This window comes from Aedes albopictus, chromosome 2 (assembly GCF_035046485.1).
Source record: "Aedes albopictus strain Foshan chromosome 2, AalbF5, whole genome shotgun sequence".
NCBI lineage: Eukaryota > Metazoa > Arthropoda > Insecta > Diptera > Culicidae > Aedes > Aedes albopictus.
Genome location: NC_085137.1, coordinates 284,284,836 through 284,297,709, shown reverse-complemented (window position 1 = coordinate 284,297,709; position 12,874 = coordinate 284,284,836). Strand labels below are relative to the sequence as shown.

The 12,874-nt window shown below is 37.1% G+C and overlaps 1 protein-coding gene across 7 annotated transcripts in view; it reads right to left on the bottom strand.

The window, feature by feature from the left end:
• Window positions 1-12,874, bottom strand: part of LOC109416502 (uncharacterized) — a 168,043-nt gene that overhangs the window by 143,148 nt on the left and 12,021 nt on the right. For all 7 annotated transcript variants that reach the window (XM_062851974.1, XM_062851975.1, XM_062851976.1 and 4 more), the window contains exon 2: window positions 1,693-2,123. In XM_062851974.1, coding sequence (XP_062707958.1) covers window positions 1,693-1,801 — 109 coding nt within the window. In that variant the 5' untranslated portion in view covers window positions 1,802-2,123. The remainder of the gene's footprint in view (window positions 1-1,692; window positions 2,124-12,874) is intronic.

Here is a 12,874-nt window from a genome sequence, read left to right as displayed (position 1 = left end):
ACCGTCGACGAGATGATCGTAACGTGGAAGCAAAAGGAGTTGCATGGGACGCACCCCCATCAACTGGAACTCGAGCACATCGATAAGGCGGCGTCAAACGCGTGGCTGGTGCGGGGTGACCTCTTCTCAGAAACAGAAGGTTTCATGGTAGCCATCCAGGACCGGGTAATTGCGACGAAGAACTATCGGCGGTACATATTGCACGAGGACGTGGAGGACCGTTGCAGGAAGTGTAATTCAGTAGGAGAAACGATCGAGCATGTCGTTGCAGGCTGTTCAGTGTTAGCTGGATCAGCTTACCTCGATCGTCACAACGAAGTTGCCAAGATTGTGCACCAACAGCTTGCTTTAAAGCACAACTTGGTCGACAGATTTCTACCCTACTACAAGTACCAGCCGGACCCGGTTCTGGAAAATAGTTGCATAAAGCTGTACTGGGATCGCGAGATCATTACGGACGTCCTCATTCGTGCCAACCGGCCTGACATTGTGGTTTTCGACAAAAGGATGAAGCGAGTAACTCTCATCGACATCGCTGTACCGTTAGACCATAATGTCCAATCAACGTTCTCCGGCAAGATAACCAAGTACCACGACCTAGCGGAGGAGTTGAAGCAGATGTGGCACCTACAGGACGTCCGTATAGTTCCGGTTGTCCTCTCGGCAACCGGAGTTGTCCCTAAATCTCTCCTGAGATCCCTAGACGAGCTGGAATTGAAGAAGGACCTGAACAGCATCCTGAAAGCGGTGATTCTTGGAACCTGTAGTATAGTTAGGCGGTTCCTGAATCATCACAACTGAAAGTACATCCAAAAGCAGACTCATTAGGATAAGCTAAAAAACCGGCTAATGAGATCCACAGAGCCTAATCCCCTTTGGCATTCCGATTGCCCGGGGTAGGTGAAAGTTTCCAGCAATTTTTGCTGAGAAGTGCCAAAACTCTATAATAATAATAATAATACTTAACTTCCCTTTCACATTTTCTGAGTTTGTCGTAAGTGAGATTCAATCCCAGTTGCTCGGCGTGATAGTTACGTACTTTAACCATCACACCAGGTCCACTCCGGAGAGGAACTACACAGGAAGACAATCTTATAATGCAAGTGCAAAATTGCAAATAAACTTCAGAAGCATAAATTTTTCGAATAATGATGAATCACAGTGATTGAAGGGTATTTAACCAGAAATAAAAATATATTTAAGTGCAAACTCATTCGAAAATTGTTCACTTGCTGACAGATTCGAATAATCAAAATCAGGACCTTTGGGTAACGAATCATTTTGTGCCATAATAGCATTCAATTTCATTTATTTGAAAAGATATAAGCAAAACTCGTTTCCATCCGGCTTCTTCGGGGAATATTACCAAAATCAATTAGATATTAAACATGAGATGAATTCCGGATACGTTAACCCGTGTTATCAGCATCAGCACTCATTCAACGTTTGCATTCAATGACATTTGTTTTCTCTTTATGAATAAAAAATCAACTACTGAGCATCCGCTGTTCACTCGTCGCTGTGTTTCCATGATGAACCAAAAAGTGGAGTGTTTTCCCACGCTGAAAGTTCCAATTAAACTTCCGTTCCAATACCTCGAGAGCAGACACAGTCAAACAAAATTATAAAGTCATAAATCAAAAAGACACACCATGAGTATGAAATTGTGGAGTTGATCTTTTAGCTACTTACCGGTTTGTAGCGATGGGTACCCTTGGAGAAAGTACAGCGTAATAATCCAGCTTCGAAACAGACAATTTAAATTTCTCGATAAACTCAGGAAGTAAACAGTGTTTATCATAATTCAATCTTTGATGTTATTAATCTTCCACAAAGCAACGAAGATTGCTTTACTCACTGCTTCACTTGTTATCACTTTGCGTTGATTGTTTGAAATTTTCACATCGGTTGCTATATTTGACATAGTCCACAAAACGTGTTTGGATTATAAAATACGATTACGCTCTCCATAACACTACTTTGGCACTTTTTCGTATCGTCTCGGAGGCGGATTATGAATACAATCTAGCACAGTTTCTGTTTCTCGCCGCACAATGGCCAACGAAAGCCGTATTATCATTTTAATTTTATCCTTGCCACTCTTTTCTTTGCTGTGTTAGATTCTATATGGGAAGATAAGAGGATTATTTTTGTTTTTATTGTATTGCATTGGAAGTGGCGAGCTCTACCGTTGAACTGAACGCTTGGTTAACTGGTAATTGAGTATTCACAATGGACTAAATTCTTGATTACACCAGGACAAAAACTCTACTAAATATGTACAGATTTCTGAGGAGTTTTACAAGCAACCCTTCTCCCAGTTACTTGACTTGTGGAAAAAATAGATGCATACTTAATAGTCATACGACCGGTTTCACCGACAGGTTTCAATCCACCGGTAATTCTGAAACGTTATTTTGTTAGTTAATAATTTTGATTTATAAGTAATGCAATTTCAACCATTTCGGTGATCGTCTTTATTTCCAAAACTTATTTGCTAATTGTAAACTCGAGCTGCATATATATACAAGAATTTATTTAACTCTTGCATAGCCTAATGCCGTAATGTTTTCATATTTATTGTGGTAACCAAAAGTCTTTGAGTTGTGCTGCTAGAGGAACTGATGCATTATTGCAGTTTGTTTTCTGCAAACATTCAAGCTCAAAATTGGGTCCAAATCGAACCACAATGCATTTAATGAGAGAGACTTTTAGGTTTCAACAACAACGATAGCGACAGAGCAGTCAAATGAACATAAAGACACCCTTTAACGAAGCAGATCTCTCTTTGGTTTCAATCGATAAATGTTATAAGTGCATTCCAAATTAATATTTCACTGAATTTCAAAAGCATTAACTACATCGTACTTCTGCATCACTGTGCACTGCTGGCTGGCTGGGCGGGATCATAATAGTAAATAGCAGCAGTCATTCAGTCGGTTACCTCTCTGCAAAAGACAGCAAGACGATTTGGCCGACGAGCAAGGTTATAAAGTTCAATTTATCGTTGGAAAAGCTTGTTTAGGGGGGGTGGGGGTAAGACGGACATGTTAAGTAAACACTCTATTTTGACAGTGTAAACAATGCGATAATTAAAATTTTATCTCCATACTATATACTTCAACTAAGGTACTTTACAGTCTGCAAGCCGATTTTGCAATAAAAATTGATTTTCCATGACTTTGGAGATAATTAAAAAGTGATCTCCAAATGTATGTTTTTTAACAGTGTGGGTAAGACGGACCGGTAGGGTGGGTAAGATGGACACGTTTGGAAATTTAGCTAGTACGCCTCTAATTGTGGTAAATGATGTTTGTGGCCGTTTGTATTCGGTAGATCAACCATAGTAGAATCTAAATTTGACCTAAAATCTCTTAGCGAAACGTGTTTCTGCAAATTAAAATCTATTTTGTAAATTGGAAACCTCCATGCATAGACTAATAAACGCCTAACAGTATGCAATGCTCTGGTAATTTTACAAAGTTCAAACTGTTCCAACAACAAAAATTCAAATAAAATGAATTTTTGAATAAAAAATCAATATGAAATACTTTATACGGCTTCCACAATCATTTTTGTACTCCATAGATTTCAATCTGTGAACAATGTGTGGGTGTTAATGTATTTCTTACGGCACTATCAAAGTAACCCCAACACTGTCCGTCTTACCCACCCTCAAGGCGGACCGTCTTACCCCCACACAACGCAAAATATTCATTCCACCACCACCGTTATTTATAATCCATGCAATTTACCTGAATGTCGTTGTGTATAGGATGGAACAGTTTAAAACTACTGGGAAACTCAAAATAAAATGCAAAAACTTAGCAATTTAATGTTGAAAAGCTTATTCATTGCCGCCTCAAAATTAGATCCCAGCACAAAAGCGTGTAGCCTGGTAAATGATTGATTATTTTTTGCACTTTCGACATATGTATTCTCTCAATAATCATCAACTGATAAGAAGATAGAGTTAATCGTAAAAGAAAGTCAAATTTCAGCTCTTAAGTGCCAGAACTAGTCGGTGGTCCGTCTTACCCACCCGGTCCGTCTTACCCCCACCCCCCCTAAATTCCATTGACATTGTCGTTCAGCGAAATTATATCAATAGCTTGCATCAAACATGTGCATGCATTTGTATTTCTTGTAGTAAGACAATTGGTTGTGGCAGCAGACAAAATAGCATATTTGTGCCAAGCTGTTCAGCAGATGCTGCAATCATAGTTGATAGAAACGCGTCGAGGTTCTTGGAACGTTCTGGTGCATTGGTGCTTTTTATCCATCAAATTCAATTTTTTTTATAGCAACTTGCATGTACAACATTAATGTGAACAATTACCGTAAAATGGGGTGTTAAGAACTCATGGGGTGTTAAGGGATTCATCTTTACATACTACTTTGAAAAATCGCTAAGCCGTATAGAAATTGATTTACTAATTCCAAATTTGCTTCAAATGTGTGTTGGAAATAAAGGCATACGATAAGAATTATCACTCATGAAAACACGTTATTAACTGGATACTAGACATCAAAAACAGGATGGCATTGCTTTTTCAGAATTTCGCTATCTTTGAAACATTCATTTGTAATTTCAGCAATATTATTAGGGAAAATATGTGAGTAATCGTAAAGTAACACATTTTAAACGAAACTTGGGTAAAATAATTGATATTACTAAGGTGGTTTTCGAACACCAACAAATTTTGTGAAAAAACTCTAGTTTCATAAACTGGTGGGGTGTTAGGGGATGAAATTTCTCATATAACTTTTTTATTTGTATCATGAAGTTTTGAGGTGATTGATTCATTGTGTTATACAATGTAACTATTCTGAATGACGCATTACGGATTTCATTTTGGGTCATAAGCATTCCATCAGTTGCTAGGGATGATAAATTCAACTAATACAATATAGATCTTCAAAAACAAGTGTTAGATTGATACATATAATTAGAAAACTAGTCAAATGTTTATACTCAATGCCGCAGTAGTTCCCTCTTTACAGAAGTTTGTGTTCTTTAAGTGTTTTGTTATGTTTTAACGAAGCCGTATTCTTCAAAATAGATTTTCCATCTGTTTTCTTTTTAAAATATTATCAATGATTGGCGCTAAAACGTGACAGCTTTTTGAACATGTGAAATATGCTCACTTGTTCCATACATTATGTAAACCAGACTGTCACTAACTCTTGCAAAAGCAAATATTTATGAAGAAGACTCATGGCTGCTAAAATATTGTTGATAAACGTTCAAAATTTCATTCAATTCGGCTCACTGGTTTCCGAGATATGACCGTTAAAAATAAGTTGTATAAAAAAAAGTGTTTTACGAGAACGGATCTAGCTTCACGAAAGATTAACCAATCAAGCTCCGATTTGTACCAATGATGCACATATAACAAGTTGACTAACAATCAAAATTTGAGAATTTTTGATGCACTCTTTGAAAAGTTACAGCATGTTGAACTTTTTTGTGAGAGAGAAAAAAGTTGCCTATTTCAAACATTTTGGCCACCCCCTGTAATTGTAAGTCGAAATATGTTGTTTTTCGAAAATCGGATACCATTTGATCATTTTTTTCTCACCTGCTTCCCAATGATCTCAAAGTGCGCATTAACAAGAATAAGTGGAAATATTATTATACGCAACTAAATATGTAATAGTTTTCAAAGAAAAGTTCTTCAAAACGGTAAAAATATAGAAAACTATGTGGAAACATTTGTTTTTGACTACTGTGGCTAAAATCCTTACTCACTTCAATAAAACTGTCCTCAGCGACCTTTATTTTTTTTCTAGCGTGAGCAATAGATGCTGTTTGTAAAGAAAAACAACCAAATGCTTATATTTTTGCTTAGACATTTTTCCAGCTCACTTTGAAAAAAAGTATCTTTTATTTGTGCATACGCTATTAATACTGCATAAAATAATTTCGTTTTGTTCGAAACATATTACACACTCGTTTTTGTGTCAAATTTCAATAACTTTTTCATGGCTACTCATTTATCCTTTGTTTATTTTTTCTTTTGTTCATTCGACGTTTTGTCCAGTTGACATTTTGTCCCTTCGACTACTGTTTGAAAACAAAGAAAAAAATTTGCTCAGGAAGCATCCATTCGCATCGTTTCGAAAAACGGGAAGAAAATTCTGCGTCATTTATAGACGTTCCATCATCACTTTTTAGCTCCGAAGCTTCGCTCCGGCCGCGGGCCCCCACAATTCTTAATCCGGGCCTGTCTGTCGCTATCATTTTTTTTTTCATCATCTGGCATAAAGAGAAACGCTGGAAGACTTATGACTATTACGAACTCGTCATAAGCTTTCTATAATTTCAGAGTGATCAAGTTGATCCCAGATTACAATAACAATGGCAAAAATACAATGCATAGGAAGCTATCAGTAAATAACTGTGGAAGTTATCATCAGATACTAAGCTTCAGGTTTTGCCCTAGTTGGGCATTCCTAAAAAGAATATACTTGCGAAAATGGATGTGACAAGAAAAAATAAATCAATGATTGGATCAGTAGATGGATTATCAGATTCTTACATCTAGAATGAAAAGATTTCGAATGATTTCGTTTTGCATTTCCCTTCTTCTCGACATTTCCACAAGTCAATAGTAATTGTAGGACCAGAAGAGCATTTTCGTCTCAGAGCAACTCATGGATCCACTCAGGAGCTTGATTTCCCAGACAAACTAATGTCAGCAAGGAAAAGAAGCCGATGAATCAAAACACTTGGCATGGCATTGCAAACCTCAATAAAAAAGCATGTAATCAAATTACCGATGTTCATTACTCAGAAACTGGAGCACCAATAAATCTCAATAAATTGAATAAGGATCATGGAAGCAGTAGATGAAAGCGCTGTTGAAGCACAAAATTTTACGGAGTAAACTCGCTCCACTTCTACTGGATTCTATCAGTATCATGTCCTTACTTCACAGATGATGAAGTTGTTCCGTTTTATTTCGGTTTATATAGGAAACGATAACTACAGTTAGCAAAAATGCGGAATGGAAATACATACATATAAAATATCAGTCACACATACACATCTGAACTTCTTCAAACTACGCAAAAGTTAACATTTGCAAAAAAGAGCTTCTATTGTGTGTTGTCCAAGTTTGACCAACAAAACAGCTTGGGCGTTTCATGGAATAAAAAACTTTCCCAGGAATGTTGATGATGCTTCCTTCAGGAACTAACGCGTTGCCCTTGGTAGCATAAGCGGATCTTTGATTCGCCAATGGGAAAACTGAAGCACAAAAGCCGTTAAGATTTGGGCCAACCATGAGTGAATAGCGTTTTTGTCGTGATTCAATCATTTTTGGAACAGTTGCCCTTCTTACTCATGACGGACCCAAAGCTTCCTTTATACGAAAATCATGGATCCTATGCATCTTACACACAGGATGCTTACAAACATCAGTTTAAGTGATGGAAAAATATCAAAATTCACTTTTCTCTTTTGGTAGAATTTATGAAATGGAAATTTCAGTCAATCTGCTTCCATATCGACCGTCCATTTGAAAGAAAAGCGGAAAGGCCAGCCGAGAGGCAAACAAATATGTTTCTTCTGCCCGGCATAAATAAGGAATCGATGATTTATTGATTGAAAACGGGGTGCTTTATTTCTTTTGATTCCACCACAGGCGCCTTTCCAGCATGGCTTTTGCCAGTTCGATCTATTGCTGTAGGACTGCAAAAAGGCTGCAAAAGAAGCGTTCGGCATTGTTGTTACATAACAAGCTCAATATGATCACGAATCCTCGGAAGGGAAAGATATGACGGATTTAGTCCAGAAATAATGGCCACATTGTGGCATTAAATTTGTATCGTTTTATTGTTATTACATTTGCATATAACCACGGGCTGTCGAATGGTGCGAGCAAGATCATATTTTGTGAGTTATTGATACCGTGGATTGGAGCCACGTTGGTTCTTTGTATATGTTTCCTGATTCGTTGATTTTTTGTACAAGACATGCAACTATTTTGCTGTTGGGGAAATTAAACCACTGCGTCCAATAAGCTGAAGATTTGGGGTATGTCTCGTTTTGCTATTCGCATTAGTTAACTAATTACCATGTGTCAAGTAATCGGTTTCTGCCACGACGCATCGTCCCTCAGTCAGGGGCAATGGTATTTATAAACTCCAAGACCTTTCAAGGCTCTGCAGGCCAGATTTCATTGGGCTGCAAGCAACCACCATTTAGAAATCTTTGTCTGCACGTGTAAAGCACCATAAGGGGCTGTCCATAAACCACGTGGTCATTTTTTGGGACTTTTCAACCACCCCCCCCCCCCCCGCGTGGTCATTAGTCCATACAAAAAATTTTATTTGTCCATACGAAAAGTGAAGTTTCAATAACACCCTTTACATTTTTATTGATAAACAGAGCAATTTCATCTAAAATAAATGATTAGGTGAAAACAACAGTTGAAATTTTAAACAAAATATTTTAAGTTGATAAGTTTTTTTTTATCTGTATTAACGAGATTCTCAGCCCTAACATCTCGGGACCCACGCTTTACTTCCCTTCCGAAGGAAAACCCCACATTTTGTGAGTTTTGTCGGGAGTGGGATTGATAAGTTTTTCACATTGCGAGTTCAAAAGCTGCCTGTTCAAAACTGAAACGCTTTGAAAATAGATTCATTATATTGGGGTGGAGAATGCAGTTACAGTGAAAACATGTTCAGTTTTGAACGAGAAACTGCTTTTAAATTTCCAATGATGACGGTTATACAATTGACGAATCCTTCAACCTTGAACTATGGGAAGCGGACCTGGTGTGATGGTTAAAGCCTGTGACTATCAACCAGTAATCGAGTATCACTCCAGACATACTCTCAAAATGTGAGTTATTTCTTCGGATCTCGTTAAAAACTTAAAATACATAACACCAAACAAGTACATGCATTTTTTTTTTGTCTATATCAAGTGTATAAATATGTTGGATCCAAATATGCTAATTTTATACGAACTAATGCATTTGGTCAAGAAAATCAGAGTATTATTTAAATTCTACTACATAACACTAAAAATAAACAATGAATCATTGAAAAAATGAATAAAAAGCTATAGAAGAACACATTGTTCCACTCAGTCTTGTCAATTTTCGACACTTTCCAATACATTCTTTACGGTGCCGCTGTCGGCTGTCAGCCTATTTAGTTACATTCGTTCGCTACCGTTACCTCTAACGCATAACACAAGCAGTAGTACTTAGATCAATAAACATAAAATCTGATCAAATCAATGTCGTCTGACATTATGACATTTTTCGAAATAGTGTTTCTGTGGATTTCAACTAAAGGTTAAACGTTTAAAATCAGTTGGAATTTAATAAAACACTCACACACACGCACTCACACACAACATAAAACATTTGTGTATCAGTATTTATCAAAGTGACCCCATTGTACAATGCATTTCGTAAAATATATTCAATACGATGTTCAGCATCGACACTGTGATACAAATAACCTAATATGACGGTGCATATTAACAAGTGTGGTTTGAAAAAAATGGGTAATCGACCGTAATAAATACAAAGGATTCTATATTAAAAATAAAAAGGTCAATGGAGAATGGAGAGAAGCACTTATTGGACTTAGGTTAGCTTAGACTGACTAGTGACTGCACATATCTATGGTTGCTACTCCGTCATTGACCCGAGCCAATGACAGTTGCACAATGAATCATCTGAATAATTGATTGGGAGTGGTCAACATTCTCACTGTGCACGCTTCAGAGACTCTCTTTTACGGTACAATAACGGCGCCGGCCACGTCCTTGCAGTCAGTTTGGAAGAGGGAAGGAATATTAGTACCAACCTTTGTTAAGTGAAGGACCGCGTTTACCGCTGCGACTCCACCAAAGGCTGCAGGAAGGAGTGTTTGTTAGTAGGGAAGGTATCGTTGGGCCTGGATTCACTTTGATAAGCATTATGACCTTTTCACGTTGAATCATGCTGGTTGCCGCGCTATTGCTTGCTTTACGCGGAAAGCAAACAATCGACCACCCGCGTCAGGTGGTCACTTAATATTTACTACAAACGACTTGTATCAGATGGTCTCTAAATATTTAACTATAAACGACAGACAGGACATGCAAGCTGACGTACTATTTTTCACTTCACGCGGAAAGTAAACAACCGATCATCCACGTCAGGTGATCGCTCAACGTTTACTATACACGACGCGACAAACCATAAAAACTGACTCACTATTGTTCGCTTCACGCGGGAAGCAAACAATCGATCACCCGCGTCAGATGATTGCTCAATATTTACTCATCAAAAACAAAAAACATACAACAAATCCATATTGAGCCTGAACAAGGGCGAAAGTAACAAGAACATTGACATTTGTAATGTTGGTGACAACCCCCGTTTGAAAACTCCATTCGTCAGGAAGTTTTGGATTTGACTCTATGTAGTCGGTCTATCTCTGATAAAATAAAAAACTGGCATGTTTCTGAAAAAATATCAATGTCAGACCACAAACACATCATCTTCGAATGGGAAGGGGGTCTAACGATAGAAAAAAACGTTTAAAGATCCTAAGAAAACTGATTGGGAATCCTACTCAGCTATCCTACAATCCGAAGAGTACATCACAGAAAGTCACATCAAGTCCATTACACAATTGGAAGATGCGTCCAAATCCATTAAAAACAAAATCCTTAATGCCTACCAAGAGAGCTGTCCAACTAAATCAAAGAAAGGCCCTGACGAACTACAACAAAGAAATAAGGTCAGCCAAACGGAAATCGTGGATTCTAATGTGTGAAAGCATAGAGAATACACCCGTAGTGGCCAGACTCCAAAAAACTCTTTCAAAAGACCACTCCAATGGTGTGGGTAGCCTCCGAAAGACGGATGGTTCGCTCACTGTAGAGCCTAGCGACACACTGAGCGAATTGTTAAAGATCCACTTCTCTGATTCAATCCCTGAGTCGAGCATCGGCGACCAAGGCACTGAAATTGCTGTCTCAGATCCACAAGAGATCCAATCATGGGTTTCTGGATCTAAAAAAGACGCAATAAAGGTTGCAATGGAAGCTTTCATTCTGGCCAGGTTTGAGAGGGCTGTGAGATCTTTCGAGCTATTTAAGTCTCCTGGCATGGATGGAATATTCCCAGCGTTGATCCAAAAAGAGGAGAAAACACTGGTTCCACCCTTCGTTGAGATTTTAAGGGCGAGTCTGATTTTGGGGCATATACCTAACGATTGGCGTCAAACCCGGGCTGTATTCATTCCGAAGGCAGGAAAGAGAGATAAAACCAACCCCAAAGCATTCAGGCCGATAAGTTTATCCTCTGTAATGCTCAAAATTATGGAAAAGGTACTATGCGAGTACATAAATCACAAATTTATGAAAGCAATGCCTTTGTCAAAAAACCAATTCGCTTATATAATTCATATAGTTCAAGCAATGCAATTTTACCACTTACATACGTACTAGGAAAGGCAAGAACTTACGGAATATTTATTGCTAATTCGCAACCTGGAAACTTCAACCTATACTGCGACACCCACTAATTGCACCCTTGCGATAGTCGCTAGAACAATACATAGGTAAGTATTTTGCTTAAACTAGAATAACAAATGTATCTATTACTTATTAGCATCCAAATAGTAGTTCATATAGTATCACTTTCTCTCATGATTAGTCATAAGATTAGAGACGAATGCCCCTTCAGGGTAAAGTCTCTATAAACAAAAAAAAAAAAAAAAAAAAAAAAAAAAAAAAAAAAAAAAAAAAAAAAAAAAAAAAAAAAAAAAAAATTAGTCATAAGTTTTCTGTCCTGTCATCTCATGACAACGATCACCGAAAATCTCATCGACCTGTCCCATTAGCGAACGAACAAGTTGTGTATCAGTGGACAAAAATTGGAAAAAATCGGGATATTCTGCACGAAGTTATAAGCATTTTAGGAAAAGGTAGAATTATCCGATAGCCAACTTTGGGCTGTTATATCTCCGGATTCAATGAACCGAATGTAATTAAATTTTGTCCGTTTATGACTTATATAATATAGCGAATTCATTAATTTTATGATTTTTTGGTAAATTGGTCTATTTTTATATGCATCCCATTACTTTTTCAATAAACTGCCGGCTTCAAAACATATCTGGGTTCAAGACAATTAGAGGGAATTTAAATGAACTATAATAAGCGTCTTCAATTTTGAAACAATGTTAAAACTTACGAAAATGTGATGTTCTATTAGAAAAATAATCTTATCGTTATAATTTTCTTCCGTGTTAAGAATTTTAAGTTAAGTCAAAAGTTTTTCAAAGCTCATTATATAAGTCATAAATGGTCAAAATGTCATTGCATTCGGTTCATTGAATCCGGAGATATAACAGCCCAAAATTGCCTATCGGATAATTCTACCTTTTTCTAGAATCCTTATAACTTGGTGCAGAATAGTCCGATTTTTTTCAAATTTTGTTCACTGATACACAACTAGTTGATCAATTCACAGTGAAAATTTGAGAATATTTGATGCACTTTTTGAAAAGTTACAGCTATTTGAAAAATTTTTGAGAAAGGAAAATTTTGCCTGTCCAGATCATTTTGTCTATCCCCTGTACATGTATGGATACCAAAAAGACCAGGAATCACTTAAAAAAGCAATATAAGGCATAGTATTATGAAGTTTTGCAATATCAGGCAATTTTAGAGCAACTAGTATTAAAAAATATGACTCTCGATATTCGAAAAATCGATAGATAGTTTGATTTTTTTTTTTTGTTTATAAAAACCTTGATTTAATGATCTGAAAATTTAGGAACAATTCAATAATTTAGTAGCAATTTATATAATTTTCACCTGCATGAGTTTGCACCTAAATCTTCTATATTC